General features: G+C 47.5%; 1 protein-coding gene, 1 long non-coding RNA gene and 1 pseudogene across 3 annotated transcripts; 1 reads left to right on the top strand and 2 right to left on the bottom strand.

Annotated features, from left to right (window-relative positions):
* Positions 1 to 16,205: 16,205 nt before the first annotated feature.
* On the bottom strand, positions 16,206 to 17,343 carry LOC103651737 (nuclear pore complex protein NUP205). Its single transcript, NM_001369290.1, has 4 exons — positions 17,168 to 17,343; positions 16,934 to 17,066; positions 16,782 to 16,859; positions 16,206 to 16,283 (listed from the first exon to the last, which is right to left on the bottom strand). The coding sequence occupies exons 1-4, from the start codon at positions 17,341 to 17,343 to the stop codon at positions 16,206 to 16,208; spliced, it is 465 nt and encodes a 154-aa protein (NP_001356219.1).
* Positions 17,344 to 17,441: 98 nt separating this feature from the next.
* Positions 17,442 to 17,860, bottom strand: LOC103649656 (nuclear pore 192 superfamily pseudogene; annotated as a pseudogene). The gene is made up of 3 exons (NR_161276.1): positions 17,743 to 17,860; positions 17,600 to 17,655; positions 17,442 to 17,526 (listed from the first exon to the last, which is right to left on the bottom strand). The product of NR_161276.1 is annotated as a nuclear pore 192 superfamily pseudogene (transcript).
* A 1,387-nt stretch (positions 17,861 to 19,247) lies between these two features.
* On the top strand, positions 19,248 to 19,645 carry LOC103649657 (uncharacterized). The gene is made up of 3 exons (XR_563639.2): positions 19,248 to 19,335; positions 19,423 to 19,507; positions 19,588 to 19,645. It is a non-coding gene; the product is annotated as an uncharacterized lncRNA (long non-coding RNA).
* Positions 19,646 to 27,763: the final 8,118 nt, after the last annotated feature.

Raw genomic sequence — 27,763 nt, forward strand, 5'->3', positions numbered from 1 at the left:
ACATGAACACTGGAACTTTCTCAACTCTATTAACTGGAAATCTTTATTCTTTTTCCCCATATTTCACTTCAGTTCTACACTGCCTCCAATTTTGCCTTTTCCACCATCCATCTTTACTTTCACCCCACAAAACAAACCTACAAAAGATACAGCTTACTGGAGACAGGAGAAAAAGTTATGCACGCAGGCTTATAACTCATACATCCTCCCCGTTACTAAATTAACCATTTACAACCACGAGTCATCTCCACGTTGTACTTGTATTGTGCGGAGCCAGCTGTCAGCCTCCTGCATCAGAGAGGTGACGCGGTCCCGTTCTTGGGTTTTGTCAGATGTCCAAATGGAGGCACGTAATTTGTAAGGTGCCAGCCCAAAGATAGGCAAAGATAGTTTCCCAGCTGCCGTTTTGCCGCGGTTAATTCCCCCAAAGCCAGGGCATGCTAGCGTAGGAGGGTCACAATCTGCAAGAAAAATGGGGGTAAGAACTCTATATGCCTACCAGTTGCAATGCCTAGGGTCACAATCTGCAAGAAAAATGGGGGTAAGAACTCTATATGCAACAGATGCAAAATCTGAGGTTGTGTCTACAGAGGCAAAATGTCACAGGTGCCATTGCATTCTGTCAAGAGGCAAAAATGTCACACATGTGCTATTGCATTCTGTCAAGAGGCAAAGTAAAATCCTTATGACGCTACAAGTCACTTAGTATTTACCCTTGCAAGGTGTTGCTAGGCAATGGAATGTCAAAAAACAGGCATCGAGATCCTTCAATGTTGGCCCTGTTGGAATTCTATATATGGGGTACCTGCAACCAGAAGCATGAGGATTAAACCAGTAACGTATATAATCATAGCAACACCAGGTTAACAGTGTTGCTCTTCTACACATGTTGTATCTTATGCTGCAATTCAGCACAGTAGGCAAGCCATTGTTAGGCATTGTAACTGGTAGGCATCCTCTGCATGGGCCAGCACAGTTGACAAATGTCATAACTCTGACCATTGCAACAACTTCACTCTTGAATGTTGACACCCCATTTCAATATCACATACATAATAAGCTACATACCTGTAACACCCTGAATTTGGGGGTATAAAATTTCTTTGCTCATATTCACAAATTCAGGTGTTACTTCCGTTTTCTCATCCTTCCCCAATCTTTTCTTTCTCATTTCTATAGGAGAAGAGTGGTTATTTTATTTGTAATTATAGTCTATTAGCTCAAACTCCAAGGGAGTATGAATTGTTGCATCATGTTGAACCCTAGATTTCACTTTTGTTTGGTGCATAATTCTTAGAAAGTCTAATTTGAATTTGTGGCTTATTTGGATTTGAATCAAATAGAGAAAATAAAAAGAAAAGGGAAAACAAATTCCAGAATAAAAGGAAAAGGGAAAGAAGCCCAACCCTGCCCCCCTCGGCCTTTCGGCCCACTAGGCCCATCCCGCGCGCGCGCTCTCCCCCCCCCCCCCCCCCTTTTTCTCTCTCTGCCCTGGCGGGCCCGCCCGTCAGCGCGGCCGCCTTCTCCGCGCCCGCGCCCGCTTTCCTCTCTCTCTCTGCTCGCGGGCCCGGGCTGTCAGCCCTGTCTTCCCCGCGTAACCGTCGCCCGAGCTGCGCGCTGCCGTGGACTCCGCGCCCACGTCGCGCGTGGAGCTCGCAACCGCCCCGCCCCCGGCCACTTGAGCCCAGAACCCCACTCGCCCTCTTCCCCCCTCCCTCATTTGCGCACTAGCAGGCCTCTCTTTCACCTCCCCCACGCTGCGCGCACGCCAGAGCGCTGTCGCCATTAAACCGCCGCCGCCCGAGCTCGTTTCCCCGTCGCCGTTGGAGCTCCGCCGTGCTCTTTGCCACGGTAAGCTCCGCCCCGACATCCGCAACCCGGGACACCCTCCAATTTCCCCTCCCCCTGTCTATTTCCCTCTGCCCGCGCTCACCCGCCGCCCTCCGTGCCGCCGCAGGGGTCCGCCACCGTCGACCCGGGCCGTCGTCGCGCCATTGCCGCCACCGAGGAGTCCCCGGAGTTCACCTTGAGGTAAGGAACCTCCCCTGCCCTCTCCCTTCCTTTCTATGGCTCTCTGCTGCACTTAATTCCTCGCCGGAGTCGATTAACGCCGCCGCCGAGCCGCTTCGCCGTGAACCGCCCCCCTCTGGTGCCCCGGTCCCGACCTAGCCCCGCCTGAGGATTCCTCGCGCTTTCCCCAACCTCCCAGGCCACTCCGGTCGCCCTAAGGACCCGCAGAGCCCCCGCGCCCTCGTCTCCGGCGAGCTTCTCCGCCGCGGGTGCGGCCGCCGCCGTCTCTGCTGGCTGGAGAAGGGGACAGAAGCCAGCCGCCCCATCCCCGCCGTCCATCTCAGATCGGATGGCTCTATTTTAAATAGCCCGAGCCCAATCCTGGCCGCCCACCGGAGATCCAACGGCCCAGGCCCACTTCCCCCACACCCCGCGCCCGCTCTGCCCGCTGGCCCCGCCTGTCAGCCCACCCGCGCCCGCGCTGCCCGCTGGCCCCGCCTGTCAACCGCCCGCGCCCGCGCTGCCCGCCGGCCCCGACTGTCAGCCGCTCAGGCCGCCGCGCGCTCGCGCGCCCGCCCGCGGATCTAATCCTGCGCGTTGATCTGAGATCCGACGGCCGTAGGAGCCCGATACCCCTTCGCCCGCGCGTTTTCTTAAAGAGACCCCCGGTTTTCTGAAATTTAACCCGCCGTCCCTGGATTCTCACAGTTAGGTCCTCGGACCTTTTATTTAATTCAAAATAAGTATTTAGGGCATATTTTTAATCCCTAAACTTGTAAAATTCATAACTTTGTCATATGAACTCCAAATTAGGTGCTTCAAGTTGCAAAATGCTCATAGTATTTTTGTCTACCTATTTAACCAATGTTTCCCTGCTGTTTTTATGACCCAATTAATAGTTGATCATTAGAGTAAAAGTGATGTTATTGGAACCCTATTTGAGATAAAATAAAGATAATAGACTTTAATAAAAGTTGGAGCACCTAAGTTTATGGACTTAAACACCCAAGTTCAGGGACTTAAAACCATGTAATGATTTAACCCCACCACTGACTTAAACCTGATTAGTGGATAATGAATCACTTTGTATAGTCCTCTACCCTAGACCTAGGGAATACCAGAGTACCAATCCTTTTCTATTGTGAACTTGTGATCTCTCTGCTGCATATGCTTGGTATATTGCTTTTGTTTGTTATTTCCCAAGTGCATAGTGTGAATGATTACTTTACGTAGACAACGAGCAGTCTGTGTTTCCTGATGAAGTTGCAGAGGAAGTCCCTGATCAGCAGTTTGGTGAAGGCAAGTGTCCTCTGACCCATTATGTCCTATTCACTTATAACTTACTATCCCGCATTACTTACTTGAAACCTAAGGATTGACTAGCTTTACACTTTACTTTATCCTTGATGACCTTATGGGCTGTTATGGTTAGCATTCTGCTTTTGCCTTAACTTAATCAATGAACATGATGTGACTATTTATGATACTGTTATCCGGATGATGTTGATGATCTTGTGATACTCTAGGGGGCTCAGGCTGTTTCCTGAGTACCTCTCCGTAAGGACCTGTTCGTTGAGAGACCACCCGGGATAACAGTGCAACCATGAGGGTGAAATGGGATGCCCTTAGCTAATTAATTAGAGGAACTAGAGGTGTAGTTGCTTAGCCGTCGTGCCGTCAATGGGGTCCAGGCACAGTGCTTGCTCTGCCGAGGCTGAGTGCCGAGGTTCTTTCGTTTTGCTCTTTGTTAGTCACTCTCCTGTGGGGAGGGGTACTGTGTTTATCAAACTGGAGAAACCTAACGGACAGCTATGATCTCTAGGAAATCTTTGTAAAAGCTACGTAGTGATGCCCTGCCGGACCACCTAGGTAGTGGTCAATGGGGATTAGCTCTCCCCGGGTAGAAAGGGAATCATGACTCATGGGTAAAGTGTGCAACCTCTGCAGAGGGTAGTGAAACTGATATATCAGCCGTGCTCACGGTTATGAGCAGCCTTGGGATCCTCTTTGATTAGAGATACAGATGGTTCGAGATACAAGGATTTTGTTATGGTTTTGGTTCGACTATGATGATGTTGTTCCTCGATGAGGAAATGGTTTACGGGTTGGTTATTACTAAAACTTGGCTTCCACTAATAATAAATACTTGACCAAATAAAAGCAACTGCTTTGACCTTAACCCCATATAAAGCTAGTCCACCTCAGCCAAACGGGACATTTGCTGAGTACGTTGATGTGTACTCATCCTTGCTTTACCACAAAACACCAGGTTGTCCGCATTGTAACCACTGCTCAGGAGAAGGTGAAGCCGTGGAAGGAGACTTCCAGGAGTTCCAGGACTACGACGAATTCTAGGTGTGGGTTGGCGGCAACCCCCAGCCGGCTGCCTGTGAAGGCCTTATCTTTACTGTGTTTCGCTAGTACTTTGATTTACCTGTTAAGATGATGACTATGTGGATGTCTACGACTCTGTGATGTAATAAGTTAATACTCTTTTATGTTATTATTCGAGCATTGTGCGATGATGTTCATTTATGTAATCGCTGTGTACGTGAGTTCTGATCCTGGCACGTACATAGTTCGCATTCGGTTTGTCTTCCAAAACCGGGTGTGACATAAGTGGTATCAAAGCCAGGCTGACTGTAGGACCGCTGACCTAGAGTAGCACTGGTCGTACTAAGGACTATTGACCTTCCCTCTCACCTTGACCTCTGATGTTACTTCAAAAGTCGGTCACCTCGACCAACCCTATGTTTTACTACATATATATATATATACTATATTATACCTTGTTAAAAAAAATTTATCTTATTCTGTCTATGGTTTATTCACTTGTCATATTAGTTCTGCTCTTACTCTTATGCTTACGGTGTCTTTTGTAGATGGCTCGCCTTAGACACACTGCACGTAAGTCGGTGATTCCTTTCCTGCCGTCTCGACTTGCGGAGCGCCCTCTGCGCCGCACCGTGTCCGGTCAGTCGAGTCACCTGGAGAGACTGCACCACCGCCTGCGTGAGGAGCAGGAACGCCGGCGCCAGCATAGAGAGCAGCAGGGCTCTTCCTCCCCACACCAGCAGGAGGTGGAGTCCGTGAGGCCCCGTTCCTCTGTTGCCCAGCTGGAGGCGCCCCCTGCACCACTGCGGGACGTCCCGGCTATTGGAGGAGCTACTGGAGGAGGTCCTGGAGGAGACCCCGACGACGACGACTCAGACCACAGCATGGAGTCCTCTGAGCCGCAGGAGGCGGAAGGATGGGTCGCCCGACCCATCACCCGTGACGCCGCTCGCGGTTGTCACTTCCACGACGCACTCGACACCTTGCTGCGCCAGGCTTTCGACCGGCACACCTGGTCGATCGAGTATCGTTGTGTAGTCTACCAGCACAGTCGCGGGAGGTACCCGGACCGCTGTGAGGCTACCTGCCTAGTTCGCTGTCCGGAGGATGATCTCCGGGGAGCAGAGGCCGTTTCGGAGCACTACTCCATCTCCGAGAGGGACACTGCAGAGGCGGCTATGCAGGATGCAGCACGACGTGCACTCTCCCAGTACTGTTCTTTGTTCGGTGGGGTGGCCGACGGTCTTAACCTTCAGTACTACCCCCGCCGCCCTACTGGCAGCACAGAGAGTGTGGTTGTCTCACCTGTTGGTGAGGCTAACCCTAGGTTGAGCAGCACAGTCAACCTAGTCGCAGTGCTTAACACTGAGCTGGATCACTCTCTGGACGAGCTAAGCAGGGCTCGAACGGAGATTGCGGAGTTGCGTGATGAGCTGGCAGAGCGCCATCACCAGGAGGGTGGTTCCCCCGCTCCTACTGGGACTCAGCACCCATACCGCTCGCCGCCACGTGGTCACCACACTTATGGTTCCCCTGCCTGTAAGACCAGGATAGATCTGGATCCTTAGATCGTTAGCGTCGGAGTTTGTAATAATTCTTAAGTCAGATGTCTCAGTCTTAGGTAGTCAGTTTAGTTCGCTTATCAGTTGCTTCCATTTAGTCTAGTTTGCTTATCAGTTGCTTTCATGCTTGTTATGATGAACTTGTGCTGGATTCGAATCTTTGTAATGACTGTTGCCAACCTGTGGGTTTCCCCTGCAGTTTGGCCTAGCTAGTAATGTTAGTGAAGTCAGTTGCTTAGTTGGGAAACCATTTACTTCTACTTTCCTTCTTATCTGAGAAGCTGCGTTGAATCATAATGAGGATCAGTGAAGCTCTTTATTCACTCAGTGTCATGAAGAATTCTATTTTCCCTTTTCTTATGCTGAAGGATTGTAAGATCAATGCTGATGTATGAATGTCTTCCACAGATGTCTGACAACAGGCGCCGATGCAACAGGCGTGCTCAGCAGGAGCAGCACGACCAGCAGGAGGAACATCAGAGGCAGCCTCCCCCACCACCCCCGATGTCAGTGGAGCAGATGTTCTTGATGCAGACTCAGGCAGTGCAGGCCATTGGGCAGACTCTGGCAGCCATGCAGCAGGCTCAACAGCAACCCCAACCCCAATTGCAAGTGCAGATGCCCCAGATGCCACGGGATAAGTGTGGTGAGTTCATGAGAGGGCACCCTCCTACCTTCGCCCATTCTGCTGACCCCATGGATGCAGAAGACTGGCTGCGCGCGATGGAAAGGGAACTGTGCACCGCCCAATGTGACGACAGGGAGAAGGTTCTGTATGGTCCCCGGCAGCTAAGGGGAGCAGCCCAGTCCTGGTGGGAGTCCTACCTCGCCACACATGCTGACCCCGAAGCCATCACCTGGGAAGAATTCAGCGAGAGTTTCCGCAGGTACCATGTGCCAGAGGGACTGATGATCGTGAAGAAGGAGGAGGCAGAGGATGTTTCCACTGTGGAGAACAAGGCCACTGGGCGATGCAGTGCCCAAAGAAGATGGCGCAGCAGCAGACCAACCCCAATGCTCCAACAAGGCAGGGTGTACTGCAGCCGGTAACAGGCAATTGTGGCCAAGCGTACAACCGTGGAAAGGTGAACCACTTGGAGGCCGAAGCAATCCAGGATGCACCAGATGTGGCAGTAGGTATGTTCTCAGTCGAATCTCATCCCGCAAAAGTGCTATTTGATACTGGTGCAACTCATTCATTTGTCACTGCAACTTGGGTAGAATTGCATAACATTTCAGTAGAGGCAATGATGCCGCCCATGAGGATTAATTCGGTTGGTGGCAAGGTGCAAACAGATAAAATATGCTCAAATATAATGGTGGAAATAAGGGGGATAGGATTCCCCAGTGACTTAATAGTAATAGACACCCCTGGGATAGATGTTATTCTAGGGATGAATTGGTTAATGAAGTATGAAGCAAATGTTAGTTGTGACAAGAGGACCGTAACATTGAAGTCCCCGTCAGGAGAAGAGGTAGTGGCCGAGCTAAGGATGCCTAAATCAGCGGAGGGAGTCTGTCACCAGATTTCAGTTGATAGTAAGGAGCCCAACCCGCTCGAGGCTATCAAGGTTGTGTCGGACTTTCCGGATGGGTTTCCCGAGGAGCTAACGGGCATGCCACCCGAGAGAAAAGTCGAATTTGCCATAGAGCTTATCCCTGGTACCGCCCCCATTTCCAAAAGGGCCTATCGAGTGTCTGGACCAGAATTGGTGGAACTCAAGAAGCAGATAGATGAGATGTTAGAGAAGGGTTACATCAGGCCAAGTACCTCGCCTTGGGCCGCTCCAGTGTTGTTTGTAGAGAAGAAAGATGGTACCAAAAGGATGTGCATAGACTACAGAGCCTTGAATGAAGTCACTGTCAAGAACAAGTACCCCCTGCCAAGGATAGAAGATTTGTTCGACCAGCTCAGAGGTGCCAGCGTGTTCTCGAAGATAGATCTGAGGTCAGGCTACCATCAACTCAGAATCCGACCCTCGGACATACCGAAGACGACATTCATCACCAAGTATGGGTTATATGAGTTTATAGTTATGTTCTTTGGTTTGACAAACGCGCCAGCCTTCTTTATGTATCTGATGAACAGCGTGTTCATGGACTACCTAGACAAGTTTGTGGTAGTATTCATCGATGATATCCTCATATACTCTCAAAGTGAGGAAGATCATGTAGAGCATTTGAACATGGTATTGCAAAGACTTCGAGAGCATCAGTTGTATGCCAAGCTGGGCAAATGCGAGTTCTGGATTCATGAAGTCTTATTTCTGGGTCACATCATAAATCAAGATGGGTTAGCAGTGGATCCAAAGAAAGTAACAGATATCCTGAACTGGAAAGCACCGAAGGATGTTCGTGGGATCAAGAGCTTCATTGGAATGGCTGGATATTATAGGCGTTTCATTGAAGGCTTCTCAAAGATTGCTAGGCCAATGACAGCGTTACTAGCAAAGAAAGTTGAGTTTAAGTGGACCCAAAAGTGTCAAGAAGCATTTGAGGAACTGAAGAATAGATTGACTACAGCTCCTGTGTTAGTCCTGCCTGATGTTCACAAGCCATTCTCAGTGTATTGCGATGCTTCTTACACCGGATTGGGATGTGTGCTAATGCAAGAAGGAAGAGTTGTAGCATACTCATCTCGACAGCTGAAGATCCATGAGAAAAATTATCCCACACATGACCTGGAGTTGGCAGCAGTGGTTCATGCTTTAAAGACCTGGAGACATTACCTGTATGGGCAGAAGTGTGACATCTACACAGATCATAAAAGTCTGAAGTACATATTCACCCAGTCAGAGTTAAACATGAGGCAGCGAAGATGGTTGGAATTGATCAAGGACTATGAGTTGGAGATACATTACCATCCAAGCAAAGCCAATGTTGTTGCAGATGCTCTGAGCAGGAAGAGTCAGGTCAATATGTTGGCCACGTACCCGATGCCGTATGAGTTAGCCAAAGAGTTCGACAGACTGAGCCTCGGTTTCCTGAACAGTACGCAAGGAGTAACAGTGGAATTAGAGCCCACCCTAGAGCGGGAGATCAAAGAAGGGCAGAAGGATGATGAAAGCATCAACAAGATCCGGCAACTGATCTTAGAAGAAAGAGGCAAAGACTTTCGAGAGGATGAAGAGGGGGTAATATGGTTCAAGGACCGATTGTGTGTTCCCGACCTCAAACCTATTCGGGACCTGATCCTCAAGGAAGCTCATGAGACAGCCTACTCCATACACCCTGGAAGTGAAAAGATGTACCAGGATTTAAAAAGGAGGTTTTGGTGGTATGGCATGAAAAGAGAAATCGCAGAATATGTCGCCATCTGTGATAGCTGTCAAAGAACCAAAGCAGAGCATCAAAGGCTCGCCGGATTGTTGCAGCCATTGCGGATTCCTCAGTGGAAGTGGGATGAGATCGGGATGGATTTTATAGTTGGCCTACCTCGTACCCGGGCCGGTTATGATTCCATCTGGGTGGTTGTGGACCGCTTAACAAAGGTGGCCCATTTCATACCCGTGAAGACAACATACACCGGAGCAACGTTAGCTGAGTTATACATGTCACGGATAGTCTGCCTTCATGGTGTGCCGAAGAAGATAGTGTCAGATCGAGGAACGCAGTTCACCTCTCATCTGTGGCAGCAGCTACAAGAAGCTGTGGGCACGCATTTGAACTTCAGCTCGGCTTATCACCCGCAGACAGACGGTCAGACTGAAAGAACTAATCAGATCCTAGAAGATATGCTGAGAGCCTGTGCGTTGCAAGACAAGTCAGGATGGGACAAAAGGTTACCTTATGCAGAATTCTCCTACAACAATAGTTACCAGGCTAGCCTGAAGATGTCACCGTTTCAGGCACTCTATGGGCGGAGTTGTAGGACTCCGCTGCATTAGGACTAGCCTGGAGAGAGACAGGTGTTTGGCCCCGACATCTTGCTTGAAGCCGAAGAGAATATCGAAATGGTTCGGGAGAACCTGAAGATAGCACAGTCAAGACAGCGAAGCTATGCGGACCGAAGGAGAAGAGAACTGAGTTTCGAAGTGGGGGATTACGTCTATCTGAAGGTGTCACCTATCAGGGGAGTAAGAAGGTTCGGAGTTAAAGGCAAGTTAGCACCCCGGTACGTCGGACCATATCAGATTCAAGCAAAGCGTGGAGAAGTGGCCTACCAGCTCAACCTACCAGAGAGCTTGTCAGCAGTGCACAATGTGTTCCACGTGTCGCAATTGAAGAAGTGTCTGCGAGTACCAGAAGAACAGTTGCCAGTGGAGGGTTTGGAGGTCCAGGAGGATCTGACATACATAGAGAAGCCAACGCAGATTCTGGAGTTTGCAGAAAGAGTCACCCGGAGGAACACCATCAGAATGTGCAAAGTTAGATGGGGTCACCACTCGGAGGAAGAAGCAACCTGGGAACGAGAAGATGATCTGAAGGCCAAATACCCTGAACTCTTTGCTGACCAACCTTGAATCTCGGGGCGAGATTCTTTTAAGGGGGATAGGTTTGTAACACCCTGAATTTGGGGGTATAAAATTTCTTTGCTCATATTCACAAATTCAGGTGTTACTTCCCTTTTCTCATCCTTCCCCAATCTTTTCTTTCTCATTTCTATAGGAGAAGAGTGGTTATTTTATTTGTAATTATAGTCTATTAGCTCAAACTCCAAGGGAGTATGAATTGTTGCATCATGTTGAACCCTAGATTTCACTTTTGTTTGGTGCATAATTCTTAGAAAGTCTAATTTGAATTTGTGGCTTATTTGGATTTGAATCAAATAGAGAAAATAAAAAGAAAAGGGAAAACAAATTCCAGAATAAAAGGAAAAGGGAAAGAAGCCCAACCCTGCCCCCCCCCTCGGCCTTTTGGCCCACTAGGCCCATCCCGCGCGCGCGCTCTCCCCCCCTTTTTTCTCTCTCTGCCCTGGCGGGCCCGCCCGTCAGCGCGGCCGCCTTCTCCGCGCCCGCGCCCGCTTTCCTCTCTCTCTCTGCTCGCGGGCCCGGGCTGTCAGCCCCGTCTTCCCCGCGTAACCGTCGCCCGAGCTGCGCGCTGCCGTGGACTCCGCGCCCACGTCGCGCGTGGAGCTCGCAACCGCCCGGCCCCCGGCCACTTGAGCCCAGAACCCCACTCGCCCTCTTCCCCCCTCCCTCATTTGCGCACTAGCAGGCCTCTCTTTCACCTCCCCCACGCTGCGCGCACGCCAGAGCGCCGCCGCCATTAAACCGCCGCCGCCCGAGCTCGTTTCCCCGTCGCCGTTGGAGCTCCGCCGTGCTCTTTGCCACGGTAAGCTCCGCCCCGACATCCGCAACCCGGGACACCCTCCAATTTCCCCTCCCCCTCTCTATTTCCCTCTGCCCGCGCTCACCCGCCGCCCTCCGTGCCGCCGCAGGGGTCCGCCACCGTCGACCCGGGCCGTCGTCGCGCCATTGCCGCCACCGAGGAGTCCCCGGAGTTCACCTTGAGGTAAGGAACCTCCCCTGCCCTCTCCCTTCCTTTCTATGGCTCTCTGCTGCACTTAATTCCTCGCCGGAGTCGACTAACGCCGCCGCCGAGCCGCTTCGCCGTGAACCGCCTCCCTCCGGTGCCCCGGTCCCGACCTAGCCCCGCCTGAGGATTCCCCGCGCTTTCCCCAACCTCCCAGGCCACTCCGGTCGCCCTAAGGACCCGCAGAGCCCCCGCGCCCTCGTCTCCGGCGAGCTTCTCCGCCGCGGGTGCGGCCGCCGCCGTCTCTGCTGGCTGGAGAAGGGGACAGAAGCCAGCCGCCCCATCCCCGCCGTCCATCTCAAATCGGATGGCTCTATTTTAAATAGCCCGAGCCCAATCCTGGCCGCCCACCGGAGATCCAACGGCCCAGGCCCACTTCCCCCACACCCCGCGCCCGCTCTGCCCGCTGGCCCCGCCTGTCAGCCCACCCGCGCCCGCGCTGCCCGCTGGCCCCGCCTGTCAGCCGCCCGCGCCCGCGCTGCCCGCCGGCCCCGCCTGTCAGCCGCTCAGGCCGCCGCGCGCTCGCGCGCCCGCCCGCGGATCTAATCCTGCGCGTCGATCTGAGATCTGACGGCCGTAGGAGCCCGATACCCCTTCGCCCGCGCGTTTTCTTAAAGAGACCCCCGGTTTTCTGAAATTTAACCCGCCGTCCCTGGATTCTCACAGTTAGGTCCTCGGACCTTTTATTTAATTCAAAATAAGTATTTAGGGCATATTTTTAATCCCTAAACTTGTAAAATTCATAACTTTGTCATATGAACTCCAAATTAGGTGCTTCAAGTTGCAAAATGCTCATAGTATTTTTGTCTACCTATTTAACCAATGTTTCCCTGCTGTTTTTATGACCCAATTAATAGTTGATCATTAGAGTAAAAGTGATGTTATTGGAACCCTATTTGAGATAAAATAAAGATAATAGACTTTAATAAAAGTTGGAGCACCTAAGTTTATGGACTTAAACACCCAAGTTCAGGGACTTAAAACCATGTAATGATTTAACCCCACCACTGACTTAAACCTGATTAGTGGATAATGAATCACTTTGTATAGTCCTCTACCCTAGACCTAGGGAATACCAGAGTACCAATCCTTTTCTATTGTGAACTTGTGATCTCTCTGCTGCATATGCTTGGTATATTGCTTTTGTTTGTTATTTCCCAAGTGCATAGTGTGAATGATTACTTTACGTAGACAACGAGCAGTCTATGTTTCCTGAGGAAGTTGCAGAGGAAGTCCCTGATCAGCAGTTTGGTGAAGGCAAGTGTCCTCTGACCCATTATGTCCTATTCACTTATAACTTACTATCCCGCATTACTTACTTGAAACCTAAGGATTGACTAGCTTTACACTTTACTTTATCCTTGATGACCTTATGGGCTGTTATGGTTAGCATTCTGCTTTTGCCTTAACTTAATCAATGAACATGATGTGACTATTTATGATACTGTTATCCGGATGATGTTGATGATCTTGTGATACTCTAGGGGGCTCAGGCTGTTTCCTGAGTACCTCTCCGTAAGGACCTGTTCGTTGAGAGACCACCCGGGATAACAGTGCAACCATGAGGGTGAAATGGGATGCCCTTAGCTAATTAATTAGAGGAACTAGAGGTGTAGTTGCTTAGCCGTCGTGCCGTCAATGGGGTCCAGGCACAGTGCTTGCTCTGCCGAGGCTGAGTGCCGAGGTTCTTTCGTTTTGCTCTTTGTTAGTCACTCTCCTGCGGGGAGGGGTACTGTGTTTATCAAACTGGAGAAACCTAACGGGCAGCTATGATCTCTAGGAAATCTTTGTAAAAGCTACGTAGTGATGCCCTGCCGGACCACCTAGGTAGTGGTCAATGGGGATTAGCTCTCCCCGGGTAGAAAGGGAATCATGACTCATGGGTAAAGTGTGCAACCTCTGCAGAGGGTAGTGAAACTGATATATCAGCCGTGCTCACGGTTATGAGCAGCCTTGGGATCCTCTTTGATTAGAGATACAGATGGTTCGAGATACAAGAATTTTGTTATGGTTTTGGTTCGACTATGATGATGTTGTTCCTCGATGAGGAAATGGTTTACGGGTTGGTTATTACTAAAACTTGGCTTCCACTAATAATAAATACTTGACCAAATAAAAGCAACTGCTTTGACCTTAACCCCATATAAAGCTAGTCCACCTCAGCCAAACGGGACATTTGCTGAGTACGTTGATGTGTACTCATCCTTGCTTTACCACAAAACACCAGGTTGTTCGCATTGTAACCACTGCTCAGGAGAAGGTGAAGCCGTGGAAGGAGACTTCTAGGAGTTCCAGGACTACGACGAATTCTAGGTGTCGGTTGGCGGCAACCCCCAGTCGGCTGCCTGTGAAGGCCTTATCTTTACTGCGTTTCGCTAGTACTTTGATTTACCTGTTAAGATGATGACTATGTGGATGTCTACGACTCTGTGATGTAATAAGTTAATACTCTTTTATGTTATTATTCGAGCATTGTGCGATGATGTTCATTTATGTAATCGCTGTGTACGTGAGTTCTGATCCTGGCACGTACATAGTTCGCATTCGGTTTGTCTTCCAAAACCGGGTGTGACAATACCTCAGACCAGTTACAGCATCAAAATATTTCTCTTCAGCTGTCCAGACTTTTCCAATGGCACTTAACAATTTTCTTACACGGTGTGATGTGTTATATAGGTGTCTGGACAAGCAGCATCAGTTCGTGTGACGGCTGACAGGTGTGCCTTTTACGGCTGCATATTCCTCGGCTGGCAGGTACTTTCCTTTCTTTTACCCTATTGGTTGTATGAGTTCATTGTTTTTGTTATTTCTCTTTTTATTAGTTCATTTCCACGGTAGTTGTAGGTGCCTCATCAAATTGTGTTGTTTATTTGATGTTTGCTTCTTTGAAAAATGCCCTAGCTTACCTGAGCTTCCAATTCGTATGGAGATATAAACAATTTTATTCTAAGGATTTAATTTTCACATGTGATCCTTTGAAAACATCTCAGGAAAATATTACCAAAATCTTGCTTCTAGAAAGTAATAACATCAGAAACACCCAACTTCAGTCATTAGACGATACACCTCAATGGTACAATACTTAATAGAGATTTGACATTAACCCTCATTTAGTTGTAACATAAAGTAGGCACATGGCATAGGAATACGGACACAGATAACCTCAAATAAATGCATATATTTGCTCATCCGATTAGGAAAAACCCAGGCACTCTGACAAGTTCAGAAAAGAAGGGAACATACAGTACTGCTTATTTACTTGGCAGATGCTCCTTAATGTTCATAGGTTAAGGTCAGGGTCCAGGCAAAATATTACCATAAGGGAGGACAAAATTGTAGCCAATGACTCATTAGGAGTGTGAAACTCAAATTTTCACAGATTTTGCATGGTTAAATTGGTGTACATTAGGGGCATGGGTTTACTGGTCTTCTTATGACATGGAATGAAATAAGATTTAGCAAGCTTGGATGTGGGGAAGTTTAAACCATGGTAGCACTCAGAATACACTATCAGTTCATACTATTGCAATCAAAGGGTCGAGGCAAACACCAAAGGCATTTGAAATCTCACCAAAGTTGGGACCAAAATCTGTGCAAACTTCAGCACGGATGGTCTCGCTGTTTTCAGCAATTCCATAAACCTCCATAAAATGTGATACGGGGACGTCCATGGCACTTTTGACACACAACTGGTGCCCATCGGTGGACTGCCCGACAAGCACTCCACCTTCATTGTGTTGGACTTGAACAACCGTGCGCACTCTTCGCCCAACAAACATGTTCAGCATCTGTGCATTGACAAGTGTTGCAGGGCTTGATGTGTCCATCTCTGCAAAGTGAGGATTCAGAAATTTCAGATCATTCAATGCAATTCAGTACAATCATCTAGCAAACAGTTTCCGTATTCATGAATTAGTACAAATAAATGCGCGATTCGAATTATGATTTGCACTCATCTGCTTTAGTATATATACTTACTACCTTCTATCATTAGGCTGATTATTCTGCATTTGTTCATTGGTATTTTCAATGAATTATTGAAGTGACAAATATGTGCGATTTCTAGTACATTTTAGATTGTGCGGATTTGGTAAAGGGAGCCAAGGATAAGCATTTGAGGGTTAAGGGACCTGTCAGGATCCCTACTAAGGTTCTCCACATCTCCACGCGCGTGTCCCCTTGCGGTGAAGGTATCAAGCTATTTGCTGGTTGGCTTTGTTTAATTTTACTGATTGAGTTTTTAGTGCTTTCATTAATAGGAATACATAATACATTGATCTGTTCACTATTCACTAATTTATACATGTGTTAAGCATTAAAGTGCTCGCAGTTCACAAAATATTATGCTATTGTTAATTTTATTTTGGATTCCATTTATTTCTTAAAAAGAATTTTCTTACTACTATATCACGTAAAACTACTGTATCTATCCTGCACCATGGGAGGTGATTTTTGTTATTAACGTTATTATCTACTCCCTGTGTTCCTAATTATTGGTCACTATGGCTTTTCTATAGTATAATATTCCCAACTTGTGTGTATTTCGGGTATTTATTGGGGTGGTGTAAAGTTTATATGCATACTTCCTGTATATAGAGGTTGATGCTATTTATCTAATGAGAGTGGTAAGGCTTAGCTAATAGTATGATTTGTGTACGACGAGTTGCATCCGTTCACAATTCTCTTTCTCACATGCTTCTCTTCCTTGGATTTTGGATCTGCCATTAAGTACAAGAAAAAACACCATTTACTGCTCAAATAGAAAACACCATCTAACTATCAAATTTCTGCTTCAATAAAATTCACCACTACCAGATTCCTCAGTTACAGTGGTGTAAAGTTTTCAATGAGAGCAAGAAGAGCAGTATCTGTAACTTCAACCTGTAGATGTGCACGGTTGATCTGTTAAGTCCAAATTTACCGTAATAACGTGGAACCAGAAACAAGAAGCAAGTGCACTGGCTTATTGGGACACTTCACGTACTGCTACAACTGTGTTAGTATGATCAGGTGGTTTAAGCATACATACATTAAAAAATAACAGAGTTCACAACAAATTCCAAAGTTGCTTTTAAAACAAATGTTCTATTCTTATGCACATAATATTGAATTAAAGGAAGAAAACTGTTCAAGATACCTGATCAGTCTTAATGCCACAAGCCTATCTTGTATTCTTCTCTAGATAGTCCCGAGCAATATGCATCTTCTCATCAGTTATATACCCAGCTATAGCAATGATCTCCATCCTCGTCAAGAGACATGAAACCTTTTAAGTCTACATGAATCACTTTTTTATCAATGCATGACATCAGGCAGACATGCTAAATATTTACAGTAAGTTATGTTTCGCTTGCACAAACACATTAAAAATGTGAGTGTCACATGAATAGAATGGTATACCAAATCAACGATAGCTTGAGCTTCCTTCCTTATGATGGAAATGTTGGCATGTGCTAATTCATTGTGCTCCTTGAGAACCTTTAGAAGGACAAAGAACTATCAGGCAATAGTCACTACATAAAAGAAAGTAAGGTAATGCAACAGAGAAGAACCTTTTGAAGAGTGATGTCCTCATCATCACCATCTTGCTCCTCCAGTAGCAAGAACCAAAGAACAGATGGAGGGACATCAGAGTCCAGAATGCTGCTACAATACTGCAAATAACTCAGTAATAATGCATATTGCCTGCAGAGGGCAACCGAAGGTCAGCATTCACAGAAGGTGAAGAACATTGACACAAGGACTCAATTAGTGGAGCTAACAGTCACAAACTACATCTACATTACCGTCTTCTCAAGATTTCAGATGATTCATTTGTTAATGTTGCCATCACAAGCTTGAATAACAATGAGTTACAAGCTGCATTTGTTAGCTGCTTTGATGAAATAATGTCAAGGCAAGTAACCACATCATAATCTGTACCAGCTGGGCATATGAATCTTTCATCCCGCAGTTTCGCCATATAGGTCAATGATACCTTAAAATGACCACCCAAATTAAGTTAAGAACAAGCATTTTATGTGGTACAAGACTAGGAGAATGGAATTTACCAAATAAGAACAAGCTTCTTACATTAGTTAAAACATATGCCATTTTCACTGAACAATCTGGAGATGTTGTGGCATTCAACGAAGCATCAAGCAGTCTGCATAAAACAATATCAATACAATTATCAAAACAATAGTTTTTCATTTTGCATCAAGGGAGGCATCACTCACTCAAACAATAGCTGAGAACAGTCCTCGAATAACGACATCCTTCTTGATACAGCAACCTGGTTCTCATAAACAGAAATCAGTGCATCAAATAAAATTTTATAACCTACACAAATGATAAGCAAATGAGCATAACCCCAACTCACTTCAACAATCTGTGACCAGCCAGTCAACATGTGAAGTTGGGCAGCCTGCTCTTCAAGATTTTTGTTACATCGCCACGCCCATTTGAGCAAACGATGAACTGATTCTTTTAGTCCAGCTTTCTCAGGCTCGATTAATTGTGAGTTCAATTCTTGTGACGTCTAAGTAACATTGTGAGGTAAAAATGTCAGTAGAATAGCAAATATATATATATTATATATAAATGTGCGTGTGTGTAACCCACGTAATCCATGATTGACTGTCAATTGTATAAAACTAAATCATACAGAACTTGTTTACAGATACATATAACACTTATCAGATTGTATAACTACTTACCTAAGTATATTGAATGAACTTGTTGTGAAAAGACAGAGTGCGGTACGCTGATGGTGGTCATATAGGACTGGGAGAAATGATTGCCTACATATGAGTTGGACCAATGGTCTGTTTGTAAGGATTCTATTCATTTGTGTACAAAAAACACCATCTAACTACCAAATTTCTGCATCAATAAAATTCACCTAGAACATATATGTGTTCAGTGGACTGATGATCCAGACGTCATCATGAAGTTAGAAAATTACCATTCTACCTTGTTTGGTTTATTTGGAATGGCTGAAAACTCACCACTATATTAGGTCTGTTCTTTTCAACTGCCAGTAAGGTTTTAGGCATTGTGTCATCAAAGGTATTTAGTATGAGATGCAGACGCCGTACTTGAGCACCAACTGGGCAATACAAATCCGTCATACGCTATCATGCATGCCATCCACCTCTGCATGAACTGCATACTCGTGAACTACAAGCCTTAATCACAGTCACACCTACAGTCCAAAATAAGTGCTCAACCAACCAACCCACACTGCTCTTATGTTGTGCTATATCAATGCATTGGACTATTTTACAATTTAGTTTAAAATATTTTCAAATGATAATAGGTTTTGATGGAGCCAGCCGTATTGAACCGTGAAAGAGTTGCATTGGACAAGAAAAACAGGATGCCTATGTAAGTTATATTATAAACAATAGTTAACACAAGATTTTGCTATCAAATTTATGAACGTTATTTAGTCGCATGTTTAATATAGCTTCAGGTTGTTCGACGACTATAGCGATGAAGATTTTTATGGGGTACAACGGAAGTATAGTATTGTCGCTCGAGTTGAAGTTAAATTCCCGATTGAACCACGTTATCGTGACAGGCAACATTACATTTTGTCTGACATCAATGTAAGACAACCCCTCTTTAGGTTTCATTTACATAACTATATATAATGTTCGTACCACAATCTATTTTGTGCTGAAATCAAATTAGGGAGCCAAGATCGAGGCCATTGCAACTCGGTATGAGATAGTCAAATACTTCAACAGTTTGCTCCATGAAAAGCATGTCTACAAGATGCACAACGTATGGTTTGGTCTTAATCCGGGTGCATTTAATTTTCGACATCTAAATGGTACCATGGAGTTGTATTTCACCCACCAAACTGTCGTAGAGCCATATGCTGTTCCAGTTCAAATGCCACCATTTCCAAAACATATATTCTTGAACCTTGATGATATTGCCGAGCTGCCAAACAGGACTTTAGTTGGTAAGAATATATCGATCTACTAACCCTATTAAAAATTCCTTTACACAAAATTGAGTATTAATCCATATTAAATTGTGTTTTTTGTAGACATTATGGCTATTGTAGTCCACTTGGATACAATCCATCGCACAATGTGGGGTACATTCAGGAAGATTGTTATAATGGATGCTAGGTATATTCCATTAATATATTACCGATATGATGTTAAATCTATTAGTACTAATCTATTCTTCACAAAATCAATGTCACAAGGTGGTCTTTACATACCATTAAAGTTTGGGGCGATTTACTAAACAAAAATGCACTCCGCTGGGAATTGGCTAATGAGAATTATAGCATCATAATTGGGACCATGTTTCGGCGGTTCAGAAAACAAGGTACAACATATGTTTACGCCTTGAAAACACATTATTCACTAATTTTTCTTTTATAATGATTCATATTGAATATTTAAATATGCTATTCTAGAGTGTCTCGAATCAACTGACCATACAACAATACACTTCAAACTGTTCCATCACAACACCCATTATTTTGAACGTAAGTATTTTATAAGATTACCTACATCAAATTATGTACTTGTTTTCATTATATTGTGAACTGAGTATACATGTGATTAAATGTTGCACTCATTGCAGCAATTCAAAAGGCTTTGGTGGCGCGGAACGATCGTCAGTTTGCCGTTAGATATCTTGACGACCAAAGGCGTAGATAGAGTCTGTAACTTTTGCAAATCTGAATTTTATGATGGAATACATGTACTGTTATTGATGCAACTTACATGTGTCAAAATTTGTAAAACATTTTGTTCTACTGGGACATATCAATGAATAAGTGGAACATCAAATCATTTAGCCCGTACGTTTTCCATTTAGAACACTATATTGGTTTAATGTTGTGTCATGTTTGACATTAAAATCGTAACTTTGCTCGTGAAATTACGTCAAATATACAGATCAAATTTGGAACAAATTTAATGTACATTCGGTATACCGAAGCCCATCTATCGGAGCTAGGCGTGCTCTAGGAAGATATTCCACATCACCAGAGTTATGAAAACAATTACTTAGCGCGTCACCCATATCCATCTATGCAGTTCAAACTTGGAATATAATAAAATATCTTATACGGACACCAAAATCGTTCTCCTATCACCTCTCTCTAGGTCTTATCTCTTTACTCTCGGTTATGATGCTTGTTTCTATAACCTCTATTACCAAGGGCATCTTTTTTGATCTTCTATTCGCTTGGTTTATTGCAGTCATATCATTTCACCCTTGGTTCTTGCAGTATTATTTTTATGCTCATGTTTTCTCGGGTACTGTTCTTGTTATAGATCAGATGGGACATAATGCCGGTCGCAAACCATTCACAGACATCTCTAGCAATATCATTAGAGGTAAAGGTCAATACACAAACTGACCATACATCGTCGAAACGTAATAAGTTGGGAACACTAATACACAAACTTACATTATAGGTGATCAAAATGAATTGCTCGGACCAATGGTCGATGCTAAGGAGCGTAAGAGGAAAAGGGATAGGGAAAGATATGCAGCGATGTCCATTGAACAAAAAAACGAGAAGAATAGGAAGCATCGTGAAGCACGTCAACGAAACAAGGGACACAATGTGATGCCCAATGTGTCAGGACGTGATGAAAACGTCCAATTTTAATTAATAAATCTGCGCATAAACCTACAATTGGAAAGTAATTGTGTTCATATTTTATAGGTGACCAAAAAGAACAGCTTAGGTTGTATAATTAGACACCAAGGCGGAAAGAGGGAAAGTTAGAGTACATAAGAAAACGTAGAGCACTGCAAGCTAGCACTTTGAATCAGGGGTCCATTGCCATGGAGGTCCCAACATATACCTCTGAGGTTGTACACCCTACAACATATGTATTGGAACCTGATTCATCCTCTGATAACGCATGCGACTGGGTTATCCCTGAATACACCAGTACACCTTTCATGCCAGCTTCAACACAAACTGAGGATGTCGGTTCACCCGATATGTCTACTGAGCCACTAAGACGTAAACATCATGTTCTGCGTGGTGAAAGACAAGCTATCTTAGCCCGTCAAAACAAGAAATTTGAAGCAAACATTGCACGTAACGTGGCTACTTTGACTGAGGATACTATCAGTGACGTCGGACAAATGGATGATTCGACACAACCCGGTTCAACTATAGAGATCAACAACACTGGTAATTATACTAACCAGTTTTAAATGGATCTTGCACGACGACGATAAAATGTAGTCCGACTAAACGTGTGTTTCCATCAGTACAATATAGGAATACACGCCAAAGTGCGATCGTGGCAACAAATGGGAGTGCAAACATGGTCGAACAAAGAAGTGGGTTGGAGCAAAGCCAGTCGGTCCCAAGGTTCATTTCCAATGGTAATTGTTAAAAATCTTTATTGAGGTTATATATTTTCTCAACCCTGAATGCCCTGTCTTTTACTTGGATTGTATTTTCACGATCCAGTTGATGACGATGATGAGGGTGTCATATTCGGAGAGGATAATGATGAGAACGAGGGATATATATTCGCTGGTAAATGTACTTATGTCAATTTCTATTACAATACCAATGCGTATCTAAATTCAAATGTCTTAATCGTTCTTTTCCAAAAAATATATCAGATGAGGACACTAACGAGGACTTCGAGATAGATGGTACTCAAGATCAATCTGTTGTCACTGATGTGCCTGACCCGTACGACAAGGTCTACAGTAACATCCCTGAAGAAACACATATGCTGAAGCACGTTCCCGACTGTGGTTATTGCACTGCGAAGAAGTTTGAGTATGAGCCGCCTGGGTTTTGCTGTCGAGGTGGCAAGGTTGAGCTAGCCCCACTAGAGACCCCTCCCCAGCTCAGGAGGTTGTGGGATAGTGCAGACTCTGATGCTAGGCACTTTCGTGATAACATCAGGTTTTTTAATGGCCATTTTTCTTTCACTTCCCTGTACTGTTGCCTCGACAGTATGACAACTAATATGAGGGATTCTGGTATATACACATTCCGTGCACAAGGCATGATGTACCATAATATCAAGTCATTCGGTAGTGAATGTGGGGCAGAGCATAAACACCTGGAGCTTTACTTTTACGATGATGATCCCAGTCTCGAGCATCGATACCGTAAGTGTCGTGAAGATCAGATTCAGAAAGACCAAGAGGTTATTAAACAGATAGTTGGCATACTTCGTGGAAATCCGTACTCTGAGCACCTTAGGAGCATGGGTCATGTTGAGAACCTTGCTGACTATCACATCGCATTGAACCTTGACCAGACGTTGAACCAGAAGACATATAACACACCTCTCACTTCGGAGGTGGCCGCTGTCTGGATCGAGGGGAGCGAACGGCGAGGCCAGTTCAGCAAGAGTGTTATGCTACATGAGAAGGATAGGTCAAGCCACGGCATCCGCTCATACCATGGATGCTACGATGCGCTATCATATCCACTGTTCTTCCCTAGAGGTGAACTTGGATGGCATGCAAATATCCCAAAGGTTGGTGTATCCATGGACGAAGTGGATGCATACCGGGCGACGCATAGGGCAAGTAATGCAAATGATGAAGATGCGGGTTAGTTGTTTCTTTGTAATTTCTAAGTTGTTCACATTATTAAATATGTTTTCGGCATCACTAAATAATCGATCTTGCGTATGCAGAACCTCCTACCCATCTATGTGTGTCCGTGCGTGATTACTACTGCTACAAATTTCAGATACGTCCAGGGGTATTCAATCCAATACTTCATGGTAAACGACTTTTCCAGCAGTTCGCGGTCGACACATACATTAAGATTGAGAGCTCTCGTTTAGATTTCATATGTAAGAACCAGGATCGGTTAAGGGCAGACCTATATCAGGGCTTGGTGGATAGCATGTTAGATGGAGATGTTAGAGGAGAGAAGGTTGGAAAGCGAACTGTGTTGTCACCGTCGTTTATTGGCGGTCCTCGTGACATGAGACGTCGATATATGGATGCTATGGCTCTGGTGCAAAAGTTTGGTAAACCAGACATCTTTCTTACCATGACATGTAACCCTAACTGGGATGAGATAAGGAGAGAGCTTCTACCTAGACAGACACCGCAAGATCGTCCGGATCTTGTAGTGCGTGTCTTTCATGCGAAACTACAGGAGCTAAAGCATAGGTTGACTAAACAGGATATACTCGGTAAAGTCTGAGCCTACGTCTACGTCGTGGAATTTCAGAAACGAGGTTTGCCACATGCCCATTTTCTACTCATCATGCAAAGGAAGTACAAGCTCACGTGCCCTGAACAGTATGACCTTTTGATCTCAGCTGAGATCCCGTCCAACAAGTACCCTGAACTGCGAAAGATGGTTATCAAGCATATGATGCATGGCCCGTGCGGGTCGCTAAACCCTAACTGCCCATGCACTAAGGGTCGTGCATCGTGCAAGAATCAATACCCCCGGCATTTCCATGAGGCAACCATGCAAGGGAAGGATTCATATCCTAATTACAGACGTCGTGACGATGGGCGTAAGGAAAAGGTTTGAGGATGTGAATTGGACAATAGATGGGTTGTCCCCTACAACCCTTACCTCCTTCGGCTCTTCAACTGTCACATCAATGTTGAGGCGTGTGGGAGCATCAAGGTTGTTAAGTACCTGTTCAAGTACATATACAAAGGCCATGATCGTGCGTCTGTTGTTATGAGAGATGCGAGTAAGGAAAATGGTGATGTAGATGAGATCCAGCAGTATAGAGATGCAAGGTGGGTGACTCCTCCGGAAGCCTTATGGAGGATATATGGATTTGAGCTTAGTCAAAACTCTCCATCTGTGATGCAGCTGCAACTCCATCTTCCAAACATGCACATGGTGACGTTTCACGAGCGACAAATGGTCGAGCGAGTCGTCAACCGTCCAGGTGCTGATAGGTCAATGATTACAGCATATTTTGAGGCGAATAAGTTGTACGAGGAGGCTCGGGGCATCCTGTATCGTGACTTCCCTGAGTGGTACACTTGGCAGCAGGGCAAAGTGTGGCAAAGGAGGAAACGAAATACGGGTGGACAAGTCGGTAGAATCGTCTCTGCTCTACCATCTGAGGGGGAGCACTTCTATCTTCGGCTCCTCCTAAACCATGTGACTGGTGCTACCTCCTATGTGGATCTAAGGACAGTAGACGGTGACACACTACCATCGTTTTGTGAGGCAGCACAAAGAAGGGGATTACTTGAAGCAGACAACACAATAGATGAGTGTCTCAATGAAGCTGCTCTTTACCAAATGCCATCAGCGCTACGAAGGTTGTTTGCAACGATACTTGTTTTCTGCGAGCCGAATTATGTGGCCAAATTGTGGCAGAGACACCTTGACACAATGTCCGAGGATTATCATCGTATTACTCAGAGCAAAACCCATTTGCAGCAGATGGTCTTGATTGACATTAGAAACATGTTGCAGTCAATGGGTAAAGACATAAAGACATTCCCTCTACCTGCTATCATCGATAGATATGACGATTCACAAGGTATTGATAGAGAGATTTACAAGGAGGAAATTATCGAGGCGACGACAGGAGATGTTGCTTTGCAAGAAACCCTAAATGAGGAGCAGAAGTCTGCCTATGAAAAGATCTTATCTGTTGTTGACACCAGTAATGGCGGTGTGTTCTTTGTGGATGGGCCTAGTGGGACTGGAAAGACTTATCTGTATAAGGCATTGATTGCGGTGCTACGTAGTCAGGACAAGATTGCAGTTGCAACAGCTACATCTGGGGTTGCGGCTTCCATAATGCCTGGTGGGAGAACTGCCCATTCACGCTTCAAGATAACACTTACTATTGATGATGGTGCTATATTGTCGGGGACCATAATTAGGGGTACCCTCAAGACGCCTAATTCTCAGCTGGTAACCCCCATCAGCATAAAGCTGCAAAGGCCTGATGGGTACAATTAAGTCAGGGATCAGTCCGTACGAGCGACTCGATCGTGCCTCGCCCGAGCCTAGCCTCGGACAAGGGCAGCCGACCCCCGAGGGATTTCCGTCTCGCCCGAGGCCCCCCTCCAACGGCGGACACATCTCCGGCTCGCCCGAGGCCTTGCCTTCGCTAAGAAGCAACCCTGACTAAATCGCCGCGCCGACCGATCGAGTCGCAGGAGCATTTAACGCAAAGGTGGCCTGACACCTTTATCCTGACGCGCGCCCCCCGGCAGAGCCGAAGTGACCGTCGTCACTTCGCCGCTCCACTGACCGGTCTGACAGAAGGACAGCGCCGCCTGCGCCACTCCGACTGCAGTGCCACTTGACAGAGTGAGACTGACAGCCAGTCAGGCCCTGCCAAAGGCGCCATAGGAAGCTCCGCTCCGCCCGACCCAGGGCTCGGACTCGGGCTAAGTCCCGGAAGACGGCGAACTCCGCTCCGCCCGACCCAGGGCTCGGACTCGGGCTAAGCCCCGGAAGACGGCAAACTCCGCTCCGCCCGACCCAGGGCTCAGACTCGGGCTAAGCCCCGGAAGACGGCGAACTCCGCTCCGCCGGACCCAAGGCTCGGACTCGGGCTAAGTCCCGGAAGACGGCGAACTCCGCTCCGCCCGACCCCAGGGCTCGGACTCGGGCTAAGTCCCACAAGACGGCGATCTCCGCTCCGCCCGACCCAGGGCTCGGACTCGAGCTCAGCCCCAGAAGACGACGAACTCCGCTTCACCCGACCCCAGGGCTCGGACTCCGCCCTGGCCTCTGTCGAACGACCTCCGCCTCGCCCGACCCCGGGGGCTCGGACTCGGCCTCGGCCACGGAAGACAGACTCGACCCCGGCTTCGGAGGAGCCTCCACGACGCCCGACCTCGGGCGCGGGCCCGCCGCGTCAACAGGAAGCGCCATCATCACCCTACCCCGAGCCGACTCGGGCCGCAGAGAACAAGACCGGTGTCCCATCTGGCTAGCTCCGCCAGATAGGCAATGATGGCGCCCCGCAAGCCTTGTGACGACGGCGACTCTCAGCTCTCTTACGGAAGCAGAAGGACGTCAGCAAGGACTCAACCGCTCCGACAGCTGTCCCTCCGCCAGGCTCCGCCGCTCCTCCGACGGCCACGACATCACACCAACTGGGTGCCAAGATCTCTCCGGCTGCCACATCGGCATGTACTTAGGGCGCTAGCTCTCCCCCGCTAGACACGTAGCACTCTGCTACACCCCCATTGTACACCTGGATCCTCTCCTTACGCCTATAAAAGGAAGGACCAGGGCCTTCTTAGAGAAGGTTGGCCGCGCGGGGACGAGGATGAGACAGGCGCTCTCTTGGGGTCGCTCGCTTCCCTCACCCGCGTGGACGCTTGTAACCCCCTACTGCAAGCGCACCCGACCTGGGCGCGGGACGAACACGAAGGCCGCGGGATTTCCACCTCTCTCACGCCCGTCTCCGGCCACCTCGCTTACCCCCTTCGCGCTCGCCCACGCGCTCGACCCATCTGGGCTGGGGCACGCGGCACACTCACTCGTCGGCTTAGGGACCCCCCGGTCTCGAAACGCCGACAGTTGGCGCGCCAGGTAGGGGCCTGCTGCGTGTTGACGAACAGCTTCCCGTCAAGCTCCAGATGGGCAGTCTCCAGCAACCTCTCCGGCCCGGGACGGTGCTCCGTTTCGGGAGTCTTGAGTTCATGTCCTTCGACGGCAGCTACGACATGATACTTCTTCCACCGCCGCGCGACAACAACAATGGCGGCCGACAACCCGCCCGCCGGCGGCGGAATCGACGACATCTTCCCCGCGTGGTGGAAGAACAACATTCGAGCTCGCCCCGTCCTCTCCCCCGCCAACGGAGGAGGAGGCGGGGCAACCAAGGCCAAGCGGGAGGCCGCGCTTCGTCGGCTGTCGAGCGAATTGACGTCCCCAGCGCCCCAACGGGGGGCGCGTCGGGCGTCGACCTCGCGTCTGAGACGAAGGCGGGCGCCGTCCCCCCGCGACACACCAATCCCGCGCAAGTGGACGACGCCAGCGCGCTCGTGGAGAGCTTGCAGGACGTCGCCCTCGTACCTGAGATGACAGTGCAATCAGTCCCCGACGTGACTATGTCGCTCCTCGTCGACCAAAAGGTACCGACCGATTCCCATCCTGCGTCATTTCAGCTCAGCCTCAACCCGCCTAGCGACCTCGCGTTGGCGGGCGCTCTCGTTGAGGCGAGTGCAACCCCTCTGGGGTTTCGTATGCGGTCGCCTTGGGACCGGTTGACGGACGTCTCGACCTACGGGCCCTCTGGGTCCGAGGAAGATGACGATCCCAGCATCTGTTGGGATTTCTCTGGATTTGGCAACCCCAGTGCCATGCGGGACTTTATGACCGCATGCGACTACTGCCTCTCCGACTGTTCCGACGGTAGCCGCAGCCTCGACGACGAGGACTGCGGCCCAAGCCGCGAATGTTTCCA

This window comes from Zea mays, chromosome 3 (assembly GCF_902167145.1).
Source record: "Zea mays cultivar B73 chromosome 3, Zm-B73-REFERENCE-NAM-5.0, whole genome shotgun sequence".
Taxonomy (NCBI): Eukaryota; Viridiplantae; Streptophyta; class Magnoliopsida; order Poales; family Poaceae; genus Zea; species Zea mays.

Bases quoted from the DNA above. Each gene is read 5' to 3' on its own strand.
- LOC103651737 (NM_001369290.1), bottom strand. From the start codon at position 17,343: ATGGCGAAACTGCGGGATGAAAGATTCATATGCCCAGCTGGTACAGAT. The intron at 16,860-16,933 runs GTTCTTCTCTGT...GTCCTTCTAAAG, and splicing joins AGGACATCACTCTTCAAAAG to GTTCTCAAGGAGCACAATGA. The intron at 16,284-16,781 runs GTATACCATTCT...TGGACTTAACAG, and splicing joins CTCAAGCTATCGTTGATTTG to ATCAACCGTGCACATCTACA.